Source organism: Silurus meridionalis, chromosome 24 (assembly GCF_014805685.1).
Source record: "Silurus meridionalis isolate SWU-2019-XX chromosome 24, ASM1480568v1, whole genome shotgun sequence".
NCBI lineage: Eukaryota > Metazoa > Chordata > Actinopteri > Siluriformes > Siluridae > Silurus > Silurus meridionalis.
The window spans coordinates 15,885,656-15,903,995 of NC_060907.1; the positions used below are offsets into that span (position 1 = coordinate 15,885,656).

The 18,340-nt window shown below is 36.9% G+C and overlaps 1 protein-coding gene across 9 annotated transcripts; it reads left to right on the forward strand.

Annotated features, from left to right (window-relative positions):
* Positions 1-3,684: 3,684 nt before the first annotated feature.
* On the forward strand, positions 3,685-18,021 carry LOC124377961 (protein SON). 9 transcript variants are annotated; one of them, XM_046837377.1, is made up of 13 exons: positions 3,685-3,841; positions 5,197-5,300; positions 5,399-5,570; positions 6,825-8,326; positions 9,268-9,686; positions 9,777-9,908; positions 10,195-10,416; positions 10,501-10,611; positions 11,542-11,658; positions 14,278-14,425; positions 14,516-14,581; positions 15,914-16,029; positions 17,396-18,021. In XM_046837377.1, exons 1-13 carry the CDS (start codon positions 3,759-3,761, stop codon positions 17,552-17,554), a joined length of 3,351 nt encoding a protein of 1,116 aa, XP_046693333.1. In that variant the 5' UTR covers positions 3,685-3,758; the 3' UTR covers positions 17,555-18,021. The 9 variants fall into 9 exon arrangements, 4 of the variants coding, with proteins under 4 accessions (XP_046693333.1, XP_046693334.1, XP_046693335.1 ...); XR_006924130.1 differs by lacking the exons at positions 14,516-14,581; positions 15,914-16,029; positions 17,396-18,021 and adding exons at positions 12,030-12,124; positions 13,618-13,704 and having other exon boundaries at positions 14,278-14,331; XR_006924132.1 differs by lacking the exons at positions 14,516-14,581; positions 15,914-16,029; positions 17,396-18,021 and adding an exon at positions 13,618-13,704 and having other exon boundaries at positions 14,278-14,413.
* Positions 18,022-18,340: the final 319 nt, after the last annotated feature.

Below are 18,340 nucleotides of genomic sequence, written 5' to 3' on the forward strand. Positions count from 1 at the left end.
ATAACATGCTCATCATGTCAGATCATTAGAGAGAACATTATAACCATAGCTGTTTGTTCTCCCATACAAAGGTACACAGCTATACTATACTGTATTATACTGTACAATACTATACGATTCAATACATTTTTATTTGCATAGCGTTTTTAACAATGAACATTGTTTTAAAGCAGATTTACACATGATAAAGAATGAATAATAAAGTTCTTTATAAGTGTAAGTTTGTCCCTAACGTACTATGCTATACTATATTATAGTACAATATTTATATCCAATATAGTATACTAATTGTAACTTATACTTTTAACGTATACTTTCATGCCCATATCTTCTTAAAAAAGGGGCGGTGCATGACAACTCCGGTAGTCCGGAGTACTACTGTGTGCATCGTTCCTTCTCAGGAAGGTTTTTTTTGCCAGTACAGGTAGTCGTCGTCTTACGACCACGATTGGGACTGACAGACTGTTCGTAACACGATTTGGTCGTAAGTAGAGTAGGCTATATGTAAAGTACTGTGAAATTATGCCAAAAATAACGTACTCCACGGCTAGCGATTGTGGTCATAAAGTCGAATGGTCGTTTGCATTGGCTGTAAGTCGACGACTAACTGTATATATACAGAGGTGGCAAAAGTATGCACATTCATTTCTTAAGTAGAAGTACAGATACTCATGTTTTAAAATACTCCAGTAAAAGTTGAAGTACTGATTATACCTTTTTACTTAAGTGAAAGTAAAGAAGTCTTGGCTCTGACATGTACTTAAGTAAAAAGTAGTTATTACTTCTACCCGTTTTAGCTGTTAACTGGACCTCACATCATATTAATATCAGACAGACAGACAGACAGACAGACAGACAGACAGACAGACAGACAGACAGACAGACAGACAGACAGATAGATAGATAGATAGATAGATAGATAGATAGATAGATAGATAGATAAAACATTTTCATTGTATAGTACAGGTACACAGCAACGAAATGCAGTTTGGCATCTACCAGAAGTGCAAAAAGTAGCAATCGTGCAAATAGTGCAGATAAATATGTATCATATGTACAGCATGTAAATATATATGTAAGCATATGTACAGTGATTAAATATGAAGGCTATAACAGTGCAGAGACGTGTGAACATCATTTAGAGCCCTTGCTATGTTTCCACACGGACAGTTAATGAGGTGATACCGGAGAAAGTGCACCTCTTCAAGTTAAGAAGCTTTATATATATATATATATATATATATATATATATATATATATATATATATATATATATATATATATATATATAAAATCATAGACATTTTACAGATTTGAATGATGTATTGTTTTTATCTGTACGATCAATAAAGACAGTAATTTATTTTCGTGTCACCATTATGAGGGAAAAACACACAAAACGCCACCCAGAGGATTAATTGTGTAAAACATGGCGGATTTGGTGTTTGATTTGAGACTTTGTGCAAAAATAAAACAAAAGTTTACTGATTAAAATTATTTTTCGGTGGAGTTTATTTATTTATTGCATATCTTAGTAAAGAAGGGACGTCGTAAATAAGTATATGTTTTGCTGGAGGTTTTAATTTCGCCTTTTTTATATTTAGGTATTTATTATTCATTTTTTCAGGTAAAATATTTGACATGCTTTTTATGTTTTAATTATTTATTGATGCATTTATTTATTACATCAGAAAAACCCTTTAACGTGTGTAGACTAGTTACTGCAATCAGTGGTCTTCATATACTGAACAAAATTATAAACGCAACACTTTTGTTTTTTCCCCCATTTTCCATGAGCTAAACTCAAAGATCTAAGATAGTGTGACACTCACAAAATAAGTTTTGTTGAGATGATTACTTTTGAGTCCTTCTACTGCAGTGCTATTTTATTTTATTCTGATGCATATAATTGAAAGCTAATGAGAGACCATGAAAAAAAAACACATGAAGACATATATTTCATTAAACGGACACAAGGGGGCAGTAAAAAAGAGTGCCGCGTCACACGGGGACAATTAGCGATGCACAGAGCAAGACGAGCTCATAATCCAAGTGAATAGAGTAGGAGCAACAGTTGTCCTGCTTTACTGATTTCTTTGTAATATTTGTAATATTTCCAGGTCAGTTACACACATTTTTTGTGATTACAAATGTTTACAAACTAATATGAATCCCCAGTGATGTGTGTTCCATGAGTAAAAAGTATGTTAAATGTGTAAACAGTTAAGTTTAATAGCACGCGGTTGAGAAAATGGCGGCCGCATGTTGTTTATTTTATGTTTCTTATGGCTCCGAGGCATTTGTGTATTATTTCAGTGTGTGTGGAAAACAGTCATGTTTGTTATACAATGTTAAAAGGGTAAAAGGTTAATACTACGAATATACAGGTGCAGTTTATAGCACTGAAGGCTAATGAGACAGCTAAGTTTATTTTTCAGGTTTATGTTCTTATAGTGTAAATGTAATACTGCACATGAGAGTTATTCTGTTGTGTAAAGTGAACACTAAAAATGTAAAGTTATTACAAAATAACTCTTTTGATAAGAGGATAAAGAGGAAAGATGTCTAAGTGAATGGCTAAATATGATTCATGTTCGACTAAAATTAGGATTTAAAGGGAATGGTTATTTTTGGTTTCATACTAATGTTAATAAGTTCATGTCTGTAAAATGTGTGAGGATACATTTATGTAGAAACAGACCTTTTGAAGAATGTTTGTCATGTTATCCAAATGAGGATATAAACTGTGTTTCAATGTAGAACAAACAAAAAGAACAGAGGATAATTCATGATTGCAGATACAAAGTTAAAAAAATAAAAATAATCCAAGTGAATGGAGTATGAGCAACAGTTGTCCTGCTTCACTGATTTCTTTGTAATATTTGTAATATTTCCAGAGCACTCCGATCAGAGGATTATATATATATATATATATATATATATATATATATATATATATATATATATATATATATACAGTACAGACCAAAAGTTTGGACACACCTTCTTATTCAAAGAGTTTTCTTTATTTTCATGACTATGAAAATTGTAGATTCACACTGAAGGCATCAAAACTATGAATTAACACGTGGAATTATATACATAACAAAAAAGTGTGAAACAACTGAAAAATATGTCATATTGTAGGTTCTTCAAAGTAGCCACCTTTTGCTTTGATTACTGCTTTGCACACTCTTGGCATTCTCTTGATGCCTACTTTGAAGAACCTACAATAGTACAAAAGTATAAACTTTTGGTCTGTACTGTATATATAATATATATAAACTTTTGGTCTGTACTGTGTGTATGTGTATATGTGTATATATATATCTGCATCTGCCAGTGGGGACCTAGTCGGGACCCGCTACAATAGTTTATCTCAGCAAAGAAGTGCTCACTAGCACAGATTTAGACAGATTAGTAAACAATATTTGAGAGAAATCGACCTTTTGTGTATATAGAAAAGGTCTTAGATCTTAGAGTTCAGCTCATGAAAAATGGGGGCAAAAACAAGTGTTGTGTTTATGATTTTGTTAAGTGTATTTCAGAAAAAAAGAAGTAATAACTTCTTTATTAGAAAAACAGATTTGCTATGGATAACTTATCGACCTTTCCTCAACTCATTATTCCAGTGAAGCGAATGAAATCGGAAGTCGGCCATAACCGCGTGCGTGCGTATGTGCGTGCGTGCTGCGTATGTGGGTAGGTGCATTGTGGGATGTCAGTCACGAGAGTCCTCCGAGTTTGAGAGAGGGGAAATGGCAACCAACATTGAGCAGATTTTTCGGGATTTTGTAATGAATAAAATAAAGGAAATAGAAGATGAAAGCCAGGATAAGAGGTGACTATGTTTATTTTTATACTCGTAAAAAAAATTTTCGTCTTCTGATTTGATCTAAAAGCGGCACTGAAGCTCCCGCTAACTGCTCGCTAACAGGCCCGATTAGCATCATGCTAACCGGAAACACGAAGTCACTGCTGAGGAGAAATAGGAGAAATGAGGGATTTAAATATTGCTTGTTGTGTTTATAAGGTGTTATTAAGGTTTATAAGGACGCACTGAGCCTTGGATCCTCGCCTTATAGGTTTTTTTGTTTTCTTTGGTTGCTCCAGTTTGTATGAATGATACATGCGTTTCCACGCTACAATCAGCCCCTGTTAATTATATCATAAATAGAAAGACCAAATGTTAATTTAATGCCTAAAGTGTTTCGGACTGCTGTGCAAATAAAAATCGTCCACCACTAAATTCAGATCTTCTGGATCATTCTAATGAGAATCACAGGGCATCACAGACTCATATATCAGAATCCGCTTTATATCCATTATATCATATGTTAATAATTTCTAAGTGTATTCACAAAATCTTCGACCTTTGAGTATCAATGCACGACATTATTAGATGGAAGCTCAGTGGTTCAGAATTTACATCGGAAGGGGACAAGTTTGTATCCAGCACCATCAAACTGCCACTGCTGGGCCTCTTGTGCAAGGCTTTTTAACCCCCAACTGCCCAGTTGTAAATCGCTCAGGATTCACAGGAACTAGAAATGAAGGATATCTCGTGTGTCAGTTCTGTGTATTAATCTGTAGATTTTTTTTATGAGAGTCTTCAGGATCAGTTTTATAACCGTAGAAACAAAGGCCTTAAATGATCAACAAAACCAAATACTTCTTTTTAGCTTATTAAATCAGTAATACTACAAAAATATTAGATTGTTACTTAACATGTCGCATTGTTACTGAGATTTATCACCATCACATCTTAAGAATATTATTAGGTTTGTCTATATATTTTTATATTTAAATTTTTATATATTATTTTCAATATTTTTTTTTATTATTGCTCCCATTAGGAGAATTGTAATAAATCCAAAATACAGATTCCCTGGCTGGCTTACTGACGATGCAAAATATTTTATGACTGACTTTGTTTTTGTTTTTTTTACTGCCTGCAATCACTCTTTTTGAGTAGATGCAGAGGTCTGTATCATACAAACATGTTTGCAAATACAAGAGCAAGCTTTAGTAGGAAAACCTCTTGAAAATATTGACAAGAATATTTATCAACATGCAGATTTCTCATGTCATGAATAAGTGGGAAGGAAATAAATTTCATTGAAATAAAAAAAAATAAAACTACCACATTTGCAAAATAAATAAAGTGCTGCTGTATTTTTTTTTTTCTCTTTCCAGCAATACAGACAACATGGAATCTAATAATGGGGAGTCGCACTCTGACCAAGGGACAGGCATAAATATAGACGCAACTCAGGCTGAAGCAATGAGCACAGTCACTGGTGAGTCAGTCTTATAGTTCACAGGAGAATGTAAACAAATAAAAAAAATGTTCTATTTCCCCTTTCATTAATAATATATATATATATATTTTTTATAGATATAGTCGTGAAAATTTCGCCTCGAGGCAACAGTGTCAAAGAAGAATTCAATACAAAACACAAGAAATCAAAAAAGCACAAAAAACACAAAAGCAAAAAGAAGAAAAAGAAACTCAAGGAAAGAAAAGAGAGCAGCTCTGACTCAGAGTCTGGTGGAGAGACACAGGAAAGGTATTTACACACTGAATTAATAACTTGCGAAATACTTATTATGAGAAATAAACTACAATTTGCTGTTATGAAATCTGTAATTACTTTGAGTAATATTGGTCATGTAGAAACAAAATGTTCGAGTAAATGTTATGAATAATGGAAATGAAAAGTGAGACGCCAATGATGTTGACGTGATACCAGTCACCAGCTGATACCCTCAGTTGTAATTCTCATCTGATCTTTGTCTTCTCATGTGCATTGTCTTAACGAAGCGAAGTGGAAATTACTGTGATCTTTTAAGTCTGTTTCATAAAACTCAATTTTAATATCCAAGCAATTCTTATGAAAATTGACATTACATGCATTATTTCTTGTTATAATCTAATTTCCTGAAGAAATTATATACACACGCACATAGTGGTGTGAAAAATCCTGATTTCTTATTTTTTTTGCATGTTTGTTAGACTTTAATGTTTCAGATCATCAAACAAATTTAAATATTAGTAAAAGATAACACAAGTGAACACTACATGCAGTTTTTAAGTGATGGTTTTTATTATTGAGGGGAAAGAAAACTACATGGCCCTGTGTGAAAGTGTTTGCCCCCCCCTGTTAAAACAGTGGTTTAGCACACCTGAGTTAAATTTCTCCAGCCACACCCAGGCCTAATTACTGCCACACCTGTTCCAATCAAAAAATCTCCTAAATAGGACCTGCCTGAGAAAGTGATGTAGATCAAAAGATCCTCAAAATCTAGACATAATGCTGAAATGGAAAGAAATTTTGAAACAAACGACAAGGAAGGTAATTGAGATCTATCAGTCTGGAAAAGGTTATAAAGCCATTTCTAACGCTTTGGGACTCATGGAAAAATATGGAACAGTGGAAAATCTTCCCAGGAGTGACCGGCCGACCAAAAATGTTGTGCATAAGAGTTTCAAGATGAAAACCGCTGCTGAGCTAAAAGAACATAATGACTTGTCTTAGTTTTGCCAGAAATCATCTTGATGATCCCAAGACTTTTGGGAAAATACTCTGTGGACTGACGAGACAAAAGTTGAGCTTTTTTTTTCACAGGGCAATGTAGTTTTGGAAATTAAATGAATTAATAAAATAGTTTGATTTGAAATAATAATGTGTGACAAACATGCAAAAAAATAAGAAATTAGGATCATTACAAGTGTTTTCAAAAATGTACAACTTTGTTCCCTGTAACTTTATAAAGAAACCCCCAGCTAAATGTACTTTGAATTTGGTTGCTGTTTTCTGTAGTGTGAAGAAAAAGAAGCGAAAGAAAAAGAAGAAACATAAACATGGAGAAAAAGGGAAAAAGTTTGATTCGCAGTCTGGTAGCTCTTCTGAATCAGAGTCTGAATCAGAAATAAAACCTGTGTGTGAAACTGCTAAAGCATTATCTGGGAAGGTGGCTCAGGATTTACCTGACATTATTCCTAAGCTCGAGACTGCTTCTGACAAGCACAAAGAACGTGAAAAATCCCAAAGGAGTTCTAGTCGCTCACGGACATCCCGGCAAGACAAGAGCAAGAGAAGGCAGCGTTCCAATTCCAGCTCAGGCAAACAGAGAACAAGATGTAGATCCAGATCTCGGTCAGCGAGGCGATCTTCAAGAACACGGTCAAAATCACTATCAAGAAGAGAGTCAGTGCAGAAAAGACGGAGAAGCCGGTCCAGATCAGGATCACGCCAACGTAACAGACGGTCCAGATCAATTTCAGCCAGAAGAGGAAGGAGATCACGATCCAGGTCACGGTCTAGACAACATAGATCAAGGTCTTATGTAAGGAAAAGCAGGAGATCTCGGTCAAAAAGTAGGTCTTGTTCGCAGCTTTCCAGGCGATCTAGGTCTCAGAGACAGGAAAGGCATTCTATGTCAAGTTCCCGGTCAAAATCGAGATCACATGATCAGCCTCCTGAGAGTGAGACACAGATCAGTACGGCTGCGGAAATAAGGCATGAAGATAAATCATCTCCGATCATAAATCTAAGTCATGCAGAAAATGGAGACGAAGAAAAAAGTCAGATCGAACCAGTGAACCCATCGGACGGCGTTATAAATGATGGGCAAGGAGCTAGATTTGCTGGATCATGGAAACCGATTCCTTTCTTGGATGTAGGTGTGACTGTTGTTGGCTCCTCTGAAACCACCACCACAGCGAAGTGCATTACACCCACAATGCCTTTGGACATTAATGATGTTTCAGAAAATACCTTAGCTGAAGACCTCCACAGTACTGAAAATAAAGAAGTTATTACTCTTGTTGAGCAGAAAGACTCCCAAATATTTAAACAGAAGTCCATATCGCCAAATCGAAAGCGTTCCAAATCATCCTCCAGAGAAAGATCAACCTCTAGCTCTTCTTTAAAACAAAGGAAGTCCAGATCATCCTCCAGAAACAGCAGGAAGTCTCCTTTGCAAAAAAAAAGATCCAGGTCCAGAAAACGGGCTAGGCGTTCTAAATCCAAGTCACCCAAAAGGAAAAGGTCAAAGTCCCATTCGCCGAGACGCCGGAGACGGTCTAGGACCTCAGAGAGAAATCGATCAAAATCTAGACACAGGTCTCGCTCAAACTCCAGAAGGTCCAGGTCCGGTTCACGCCGTAAAAGAGGGGGTTTCAGGAGCCGAATGTTTAGTCAACGGGATCGATGGAAACGAGAACCGAGCCATTCTCCTGTCGTCATCCTGCGGAAAAAAGGGTTGACCTCTCGAACTCAGCGTAGCGCTAGCCAGACGCCTCCTCGCCTTACTGAGCTCGGTACGATGAATTGTTTTTCTCTCTCAAATGTGTAATATTATTTTGTCATTGCATTCAGTGCTGTTTTTTTATTTAGAAATGCTTTCTACAGACAGTGCAATTTCAGACAGACAGTGTTTAGACTGTACAATGATGACACTTATCGACTCGTAGGCCATGACGTATTTTTATTGACTAGCCAGTAGACGTAGGGTGTAGGTTTTTTTGTGGCTGTCTATGATCCTCATGGTACAATGCAGGACCTTTTAAGAACCACGACTGAAGAAATCGGCTCGATAGTTTTACAGAGGGCGTCAAAATCATAATGTATACGGCATAAAACATTACATGTGCCCATTAGAATACTTCAGTGGGAAAATAAATTGGTGTCTTTTAAGTTATGGTAATGATTTACTGATTGCCTTTATTGAATTAGTCTTTAATGACATCTAATAATAATCATAATACAAACTATGAGGATGGATTTGGACTGTAAATAATATTAGCATTCTGCTAAATGTCTTGGGACGACACTTTGCACGAAAGTTCTGCATTTAAGTGACTCACCAAACAGCACACCTCAACTATAATGAATGGATGTTCTGTGCCACCCAGATAAGGAGTTTCCTTTTGAGTCTATAAGGTTGAGTCCATCTATAAAAATGGTGTGAGTACTGCGCAAAGGGACATCGTGATTGCGTTCCGTCTATTAGTATGATTGCAACGAGTGCGTATTTTCGAAGAAATGTGTGTTGTCGAACAGAGTGGTGAGCGCTGTAAATCTGTAAGTGTTCAAAAAGAGAATCGGATTGATAATCAGGAGGCTACATATCAAAAGTGTAGTGTTGAGTGATTTCACCAGCAATTTCTGTCAAATCAGATCATAGTATTTTTTTCCTTATTATTATTGATGCAATGACATTTATTTTGCTGCACGTTTTACCTACATTCATTTCTTACAGATAAAGAACAGTTGCTTGAAATTGCCAAGGCCAATGCAGCAGCGATGTGTGCTAAAGCTGGTATGCCAATTCCAGAGAGTCTGAGACCAAAAGCCATCTTTCAGCTGCCCTTGCCAAACCCGAATTCCACTTCGTTGCCCTTACCTTTGCCCCTACCTGTTAATCTCCCCATGGGACTACAAGGGATGTCAAGCATGACCATGAATGCTGCAATGGCCAGCATGACTGCCGCCACCATGACCGCAGCTCTTTCCGGCATGAACACATTAGCTGCCATGCCACAGATGGCCCCCTTGCCCACAATAACCAACAAGCCTCCACCTTCGTCCGCGCCGAACCTAAATATGGTCAATATCGAGGAAGCGAAAAAAAAATTGGCAAAGCAAGCAAACAGCTACAGCATCAAGGAACTCACAGAAGTAAGGATTTTTTTTTTTTACTAAATTTTTTCCCCCATATCTTTTTGCAATACAACAGAATAACATATATAAATGTGTCATTCTTTTCAGAAATGCAAAAAGATTGCAGAAAGTAAAGAGGAGATGGCTGTCGCAAAGCCACATGTTTCAGATGATGAAGACGACCGGCCCTTTGGGGGAGTTGCCCTTAAGGAGAATAAGGGCATTACATTTAGTCTCAGTGTATGTATGATTCACATTTATCTTTTGATAAATAATGCCATTGTCCAATTTTTTAATATCAGCTGCATTCTCTGTAATGGTGATGAAATTTAAATGTACTCAGCATCATGAATGGTTGAAGATGAACTGTTCAAAATACAAAAAAATATATAATTTGCTTTGCTCAGTTTATTATGCAGACAGTTACTCTTCAACCAGTCATGCTATTGAATCTCTCTTTTTCCCCTAATTTTGCAGTAATCCCCCTCCCCTCCCTGTGCCACCATGTCCCTCCCCCCTTCTTCAGAACCCCTCTGTGAAGCCAGCAGTAAGGTCTGAGGCCGCCTTCGCCAAGGAGTTCCCAGTGTCTTCAGGTTCACAGCACCGCAAAAAGGAGGAGGATGGAGTGTATGGAGAATGGGTGCCTGTGGACAAAAAGACTGAAAAAGCAGGGGCTCCTTCAGCATCTGCTGAGGCTGAGGATCAGAGCAAAGCCAAAGACAGTGTTTTCCCGGAGGCGCCCACACAGGTCAGTTCTCCCCATTTCGGGCTGCTGTTACTTTTTAATACTGATGCAAATTCTGAATATTATTTTCTCTGTGGATGTCTATAGCCAGTGGACATCACACTTGCAATTAGTGAAAGGGCAGTGGCACAGAAGAGACTGGCAGAGAATCCCTTTGACATCAATGCCATGTGCATGCTAAATCGTGCACAGGAGCAGGTAAGCTTTACATTCATTTTGTCTACTGAATATGCATTTTAGTGATCTAAACAAGAATCTGAGAATTCTTATGACCTATGAAAACCGTTAAGTGGAATAAATAAATTGGACACCATACCATACTTTTGCAAGGTCTATAAATGTAATTAAAGCTAATAAACCAATCTGTTTACCAAAAAGAAGAAAGAAAGAAAAAACGAGACAAGGTTAAAACTGTTCTGTAAAATATTAATGATTTCAATATCAACTACCAAATATGTAATGCTTGGAGTTATGTATTGCTGTGCAAGGGGACTATTGTGAAAGTGATTGTGTAAATGTAGATAAATAAGGTATTTTCCTGTAAATAGAGCTAGTCTCGAAAACCTTTGGTACCACCTCGTTAAAACATTCTGATTCATATGGGGGGACAATGTGTTCTAGTCAGATGAGAGAAATTCTTAAAGGCGAAATTATTCCATAATTCCAAAAGAGATTTTTGGTGCAAAAAAAGTGACCCAAAGGGCTTTAATCAAGATAATGTGGAATCATGAATAGCTGCAAATACAAAGTAAACTTCAATGCAAAACCTTCAGGTATCTAATAGTAAACCAAACATGAATTAAGATTTCACCCTCTACCATAACAGTGAATCAAATTATGCATCCAGATCAACAAAATAGCACCCTAATTCATCGTTTCTGAATGACCTAGACAAAACGCAGAACTGAATCCGACTAAAGTGAACCGGGCTGTTTACTAAGAAGCTAACGGAAAAAAAAGCCATGAGTAAAAGTGTTCAGTAAAATATCATGCTTAGATATCAAACGGTCACTCAAATGCTGAACTCGTGTACTAATCAGTATTAAATGCACATTTACAATATAAAGCAAGCAGCAGGTCAATTTTTATTACTGTTTCTAATGAATTTAACTGTTTGTATATGTACAGGTTGATGCTTGGGCCCAGTCCAACACAATCCCAGGTCTATTCACTGGTTCTACAGGTGCTCAAGTGCTCTCATCTGAAGAGCTGTCCAACAGTGGTCCACAGGCTTGGATCAAGAAGGTAAAGTCATGACCTAGTGCAAAAATTCAGACCAGGGAACTTTTTTTTCTTTCTTTATTGTGCCTACGACAGCCTTTCCCCCAAGTCATATAGATATACAGCCATCAATGCTGCACCAACACACTTGGCGGAAAAGGTATTAAACATTTCCCGATATATTGCTGGTTCTGCTGTCACAGGTCCAATGCCCAACTCTAATGTAAAAATATAATTGTTAATGTGTGTATTGTTAGCACTGGAACACACCTCCTCTTCCAACAAAGTAGTAATTCAATTGGATGTGTGTTATATTTCATCTTGTGGAGTGGGTACACCTTTCCACTAGGGTCATGCAGATTTCTTTTGTCTGTGTGTGTGAAATTCTGTTGTAGCAGGTGCATTGCAAGAGGGGCATCACACCTCAGTGATTGACTATAAACTACTTAGTAAGTTCTTTTAAAGATGGGAGGAAGGAAGAGCACCTGAAGTAAGTCACCGGGAGCAATCCTGTTGAATGAGATTGAAAACTCAAAGCTGATTACATGAAAACTAAACATAGTGTAGCTTCCAGTAGTAAAAAGTGAACTTCCAGTAGTAGCGGAAGGTAGTCTACCAGGAACTCCTGGTGGTAGAACTTATAGAAGACATACTGAGGAATAATGTGGTGACTAAGAAATTACGTTTTGTACATTTTCAATAGATTAAAGTGTCCCCTTTTAAAATGTCAGGTTTGTGTGATGTAAAAAATTTATACAAACCATCAAATTAAAAACCTTTTCTGTCTTTGTGAAAATACAATGTGTAAATATTAAGTAAGCAACAAACAATTTAGATTTTGATTTAAAAAAAAAAAGTCCTGAAGAAATATCTGAGAAGTACTGATTACAATAATATCTTATATCCTCATATATTCTCTCATATGGAAAAAAAGTCAAATAAATCATTCCAAACCAATTTGGGTCAAATGTCTGGTGAGATTAATTCTAAAAGACATAATCATTCCATAATTCCAAAAGATATTTTTGGTTGCCAAAAAAAACTAACAAATTACAGTGTTTCTGCCAGAACCCAGACCTGAATCCAAAAAAAAACAGGCTGTGCCTTAAAATAGGATGGATATATGAGACTCTAACATCAAAAGTTCTTTTAACTAAGTATTAGTTCATGGACGTGCACAAGTATGCGTCTAGTTTATTGTAAATATTTAATTTTTTTCTGTGAAATGTTCATTTTATTTGTATACTTTGCAATTTTAAAGTGATTTTGGTTGGTTTAATCATGTAACATCACAACAAAGCTGCCATTTTAACAGCGGTGTGTACACTTTTTATAACCAATTATATATATATATCTCCAGAAACTTCACCAAGGAGTTTCCTATAGAAATCATATACATACATACATATACAAGTCCAGCTCCTCACTGCTGCTTATATAATCAAGTTAATCACATATCTAATTTCCTTATCAATGCAACGGCTTTACTGCCCCAGAGAGAGCAGTGTGTTTGTTCAGGTGTGTGCTTCTGACCTGGCCAAAGTCACTTAGTTACAAACACACACTTGTAATCATGAATTTTTTCCTATATTACTCCTAAACAAAAATTCCTACAAATATGCACATCCAGTATTGGACAAGTGTACTTTACTTGTAAGGTTGAGCTGCAATGGATAGTTTGAGGAGCTGATCTATGAGCAAACTGGACAAAAACTAATCTGATTATCCTGAGAGTAACCACCATGTGATGTGAATTATTATTATTTTTAATTATTATTTAATTTAGTTATTATTTTCTAAGGATTTATGCCATTTATCATCCGTTGTCAGTATCTCAGGTTCAAGGATTTTCACAAGGTGTTTCACTATGTACTATTTTTCCCTGCTGATGGGGTTTGGGGTGGGAATCAGGGGCGAAAGAGGGGTGGGGGTTCACAGTGTGCCCTGTGAACTCTCACCACTCTATATGGAAACTTGTTGCAGGGTCAGTCCTTGTAGCTGCCTTGTTGCCATGGTCACTGTCAGGCCCCTCTATTCACGTCAGATGCACAGCCGATGATGAGGGCCTAGGTACGTATGTCAAACAACACCCATATTTCTATTCATGTGGATTTGTCTCCACTCTAAATGAAAACGTTTCTGCCTGTGTGTGTTTCAACTGAACTGGTGGGGTGGTAAGGTTGGTTTTGATTCCTCTGTCAAAGGAAACAATGAGATTTTGAAGATTATTTCTATGATTTTTTTAAAAAAAAACATTTTTTACATTTTATAGTATTTTTAACAATGTGCATAAAATGATAAAGTTTAACATATTTAGCTTTTAATATTAAATATAACAGCTTTGAAAGTGCTACTTTTTTTTTAAACTTTCTAAAAAAAATACTTATAATAAACCTTACATTTTTATTATTTGCAATTTTTGCTGATATCTTTAGGTAACCCCATGGATCCAGAAGATAGTTAGAACAGTTGAGTTAATCATAGTTTCAGTGCAACTCAAATCCATTCCTGACCTGTGTCCTCTTACTATTTCTTTTGTGCTTTTCTCTCCCTGTCTTTTCTCTCACTTTCTCTCTTTCTCTCTTCATCTCTCCACTCCTTCCCTCCACACCTTCTGTCCATATCCGTATGCTTTTCATTTAGGACCAATTCCTGCGTGCTGCCCCAGTCTCAGGAGGCATGGGAGAGTTACTAATGAAAAAGATGGGTTGGCGTGCTGGAGAAGGCCTCGGCAAACACCGAGAAGGCACAGTGGAACCCATCTTAATAGACTTCAAAACTGACCGCAAGGGTGAGGCCTTCTCACTGTGCATCATACACATTTACACGGTGCTTATTCCCAACAACTTATAATGCGCTGTATCTGGTTTGATCCATTCAGGACTGGTAGCCGAGGGGGAGAAGACCCAGAAATCTGGAAATCTGGTCATGATGAAAGATCTTTTAGGTATGTCTCTTTTTTATATTTGTAGCTGTATACATTTAATGGAAAGTTATTTTTTTAATGTGTTTATGTGATTAGATAATTAGATAGAAAGAAAGACAGACAGAGATGGATAAATGGATTGATCACTGGATGAATGGATGGATCGATCTATTGATTTCTGGATAGATGGATTGATTGTTAGCTAGATGAATAGATGGATGGATTGAACACTAGATGGATAGATTTCTGTATGGATGGATTGATTTATTAATGAATGGCTGGATGAAAGGATCAGTCGATCATAGGATGGATGGATGGATGGATCAGTCGATGGGTGGATGGACGGATCAGTTGTTCGCTTTATGGATTGCTCAGTGCTACAATCTTGAAATACACTGTATGGCAAAATTTTGTAGACACCAGCCCATCACACTGCTACTGTTCTTCCACTAACTGTTGTCATAGTTTTGAAAAAACACATCTAGAATATCTTTGTATGTTGTAGCAGTTTCCATTCACTGGAACTAAGGTACCTAAACCTGCTTAGGTTCGAGTAGAAAACCTTGAATGGAGTTTTCATGCACACAGCCCTGACCTCAACACCACTGAACATCTCTGATAAGTAACTGGAACAGCGACTGTATCGAATCCTTCTTAGCCAACATCAAGGTCTCAGTAATTCTCTTGTGGCTGAATTAACATTACCGGACTAGAAGCTGCTTATTTTTTCCTCTGGCGTTTGACCTGCCACTCACTCGGACTGTCAACAGGAAATGTGAATCATTCGTCACGCTGAAAACAACCGGGCATGAAAAAACACACTTCACCTGTGTGAAAAGATTCACCGATGGTGGTTTTTAAACACACGACGATGCCAAAAGAAAAACTCCGGAGAGAAATAGTTGTGAAAGGAAGAAGAAGGACAGTGAACAATGACTTTCTTGGTAGGCTACTGTTTAGATACAAGCCGTGTAACAGGCACTGTCTTTCGTTAAAGCCTGTGTACAGTTCATTAGTTTCAGTGTAGACACCTGCGGCTTATAGACAGGTGCAGCTTATTTATGTTCAAATAATAAAGTCCATAATAATGCCATTGTTATTACAATGGAAAGTCTTTGGAACATGCTGGTGTGATGGTTAAAAAAGCACCTAAAAAGTAAAAAGCACCTCTTGTCTGATCTGTGTAAGGATTCGGTTTACAGGTTACCCAAAAATCTATGTAATCTCATATCTTCAACTCTAATCATAAAATAACTGTTCTGTAAAAATGTTAAAGTATGTAAACAAAAGTGTTGTCCTGTATACTGGTCAGATCTTTAAATAATATTCTTTTTTGTTTTGTGTCTGACACAGGGAAGCACCCAGTGTCCGCTCTAATGGAGTTGTGCAACAAGAAAAAATGGCAACAGCCAGAATTTATCATGGTGCTCCACAGTGGTCCTGATCACCGGAAGAATTTTCTGTTTAAGGTTAGTGCACAATACAGATCAATGACATGCAATAAGTCTAAGGTGAATTACACTGAACTTGTACAAATTCGGTAGTTACGTTATGTAAACGGAAAAATGTTTCGGCACTTTGTGCTTTCTGGTCATTTTAAGCCTAAATCATGAGCCCTAAAGTGGTTAAAAATGACATTTCATGCATTTCACTTTATTCCGTATACAGTACAGTGCTGCATTAAAAATACTTGTTCGGTACTTGTCAGTTTCAGCGCACATCATGAGTTTTGAAACGAATTACCGAAAAGTACGGCGGTGTTACTGTATCTGTTCATGCTCTTCATTTCTGTTCACTGCTTGTAGGAGCATTTAATATTTTTTAAACCTGGTAAATAAGTTCCACATATATACTGCTTATTATATATTGTATGTGAGATTGTACAATAACTATATCAGAGGTTGACCAATGGTAGATTTTACCGATAGCTAGGTTAAATCGTACCTGCCTATAACCGATTAATTAACCGATAGTTTTTAAAACGAACACAGGATGAAAACGCTTTGATTCCAATTGTAAGATTGATTAAACTTCAAATCCCACCACCACCAACCTGCCACTGCTGGGCCCTTGAGCAAGGCCCTTAACCCTCCCCTGCTCAGTTGTAAGTCACTTTGGATAAGGGCATCTGCCAAATGCCATAAATGTATCGTTTAACATTTACTAAAACATATTTAGATTAAGTTACCGTATTTTTCGGACTATAAGTCGCTACTTTTTTCTATGTTTTGAACCCCGCAGCTTAAACAACGAAGTGGCTAATTTATGAATTTTTCCTGTTTTTTTCCCGGGTTCACAAACTTCAAGCCAAAAACTGAGCGACATAACATTTACACCAATGAAATTTCCGAATGGAAACGAAAAAACGCACCTCACCTGTGTTCTGAGCTGCACGGCATCAGGAGAAAAAACGCTTTTTTTTAACGCACGACATTGGAAGGAAAGGAAGCGTAACATATTTCACCCGTTACACCGTGTGTAATGTGTCTTTCGTTAAAGCCTGGGTAAAGTACATTAGTGTAGACACCTGTGGATTATAGACAGGTGTGGCTTATTTATGTTAAAAATAAAAATATTTGTAAAATTCAGTGGGTGCGGCTTATATATGGGTGTTTTATAGTCCGGAAATTACTGTACTTAATTTTTATGTCAACTTTAGTTAATGGACTTTAAGTGAACATGAATGAAGTACAGCTGCTGCAGTCTCAGGTGTCAAACCAAACAGCAGGTGGCAGCAGTGATTCGCCTCTAGATTACCTTTGATTCTGGATGATTTGATAATGACGAAGCAATAAAAATACTGCTTATATGTTCTTATTTCATTTGTCTTTTCAGGTCGTGGTGAATGGATGTGAATATCAACCCCAGACAGCCAGCCCCAATAAAAAGCATGCCAAAGCCATGGCGGCTACAGTAGCTCTGCAGGCTATGGGGGAGATCGCAGGGGACAGCGTGCATTCAGGACCTCAGTTCACGGCAGCCACCAGCACCTGATTAGCACAACAACATCCTGATCATTTTACATGCCTGCTGGATACTGTTTCTGATTCTTCTCTCTTTTCCACTTTATCCCCTATTTTAGTTTTAGTTCTTTTGTAAATACATCTTTATAGCACAGGGACTGTCCAGGAAGAATAATCAGTATGTTTAATGGTTCATATCTGAGCTAAAGTCTATAAGCACCATAAAAGCCTAGCCAAACACAATTACTGTTAGATTCTAATAATGTAGGAAGCTCAGGCTTTATAGACATTCTTCTTTTTTGTTTTTATATATATATATATATATATATATATAAATTTTCATTATGAGGAAATTGTAGATGATGTATTGCCTTGGTTCACATATGTGCACACACATTACACACATGAGGCAATTCCCACTCTCATTAATAGTGTTTTTGATTGTGGACCGGTGAAATATTTTATTTGATAAATGTAATAAATTTGTTGTTTACAAAATACAGCTTGTCTGACTGACTTTGTTGTGTGTTGGGTAGAATTATGTTTTGGTGTGTGTGTGTGTGTGTGTGTGTGTGTATATATATATATATATATATATATATATGCATGCACCTGCAAAGGTTTCCTGAGCCTTCAAATTGGTCTCTCATTTTGGTTCCCTAGGCTACACAATCATGGGGAAGACTGCTGATCTGACAGTTGTCCAGAAGACAATCTTCGACACTCTTCACAAGGAGGGTATGCCGCAAACATTCATTGCCAAAGAAGCCCACCCTCACATACTTTTCTAACACACCTGACTTTCTCATACAATACC

Excerpts from the sequence above, each read along its gene's own strand:
- LOC124377961 (XM_046837377.1), top strand. The coding sequence starts at position 3,759 with ATGGCAACCAACATTGAGCAGATTTTTCGGGATTTTGTAATGAATAAA. Across the intron at positions 9,687-9,776 it reads GCATCAAGGAACTCACAGAA|AAATGCAAAAAGATTGCAGA; the intron begins GTAAGGATTTTT and ends CATTCTTTTCAG. Across the intron at positions 11,659-14,277 it reads CACAGGCTTGGATCAAGAAG|GACCAATTCCTGCGTGCTGC; the intron begins GTAAAGTCATGA and ends CTTTTCATTTAG.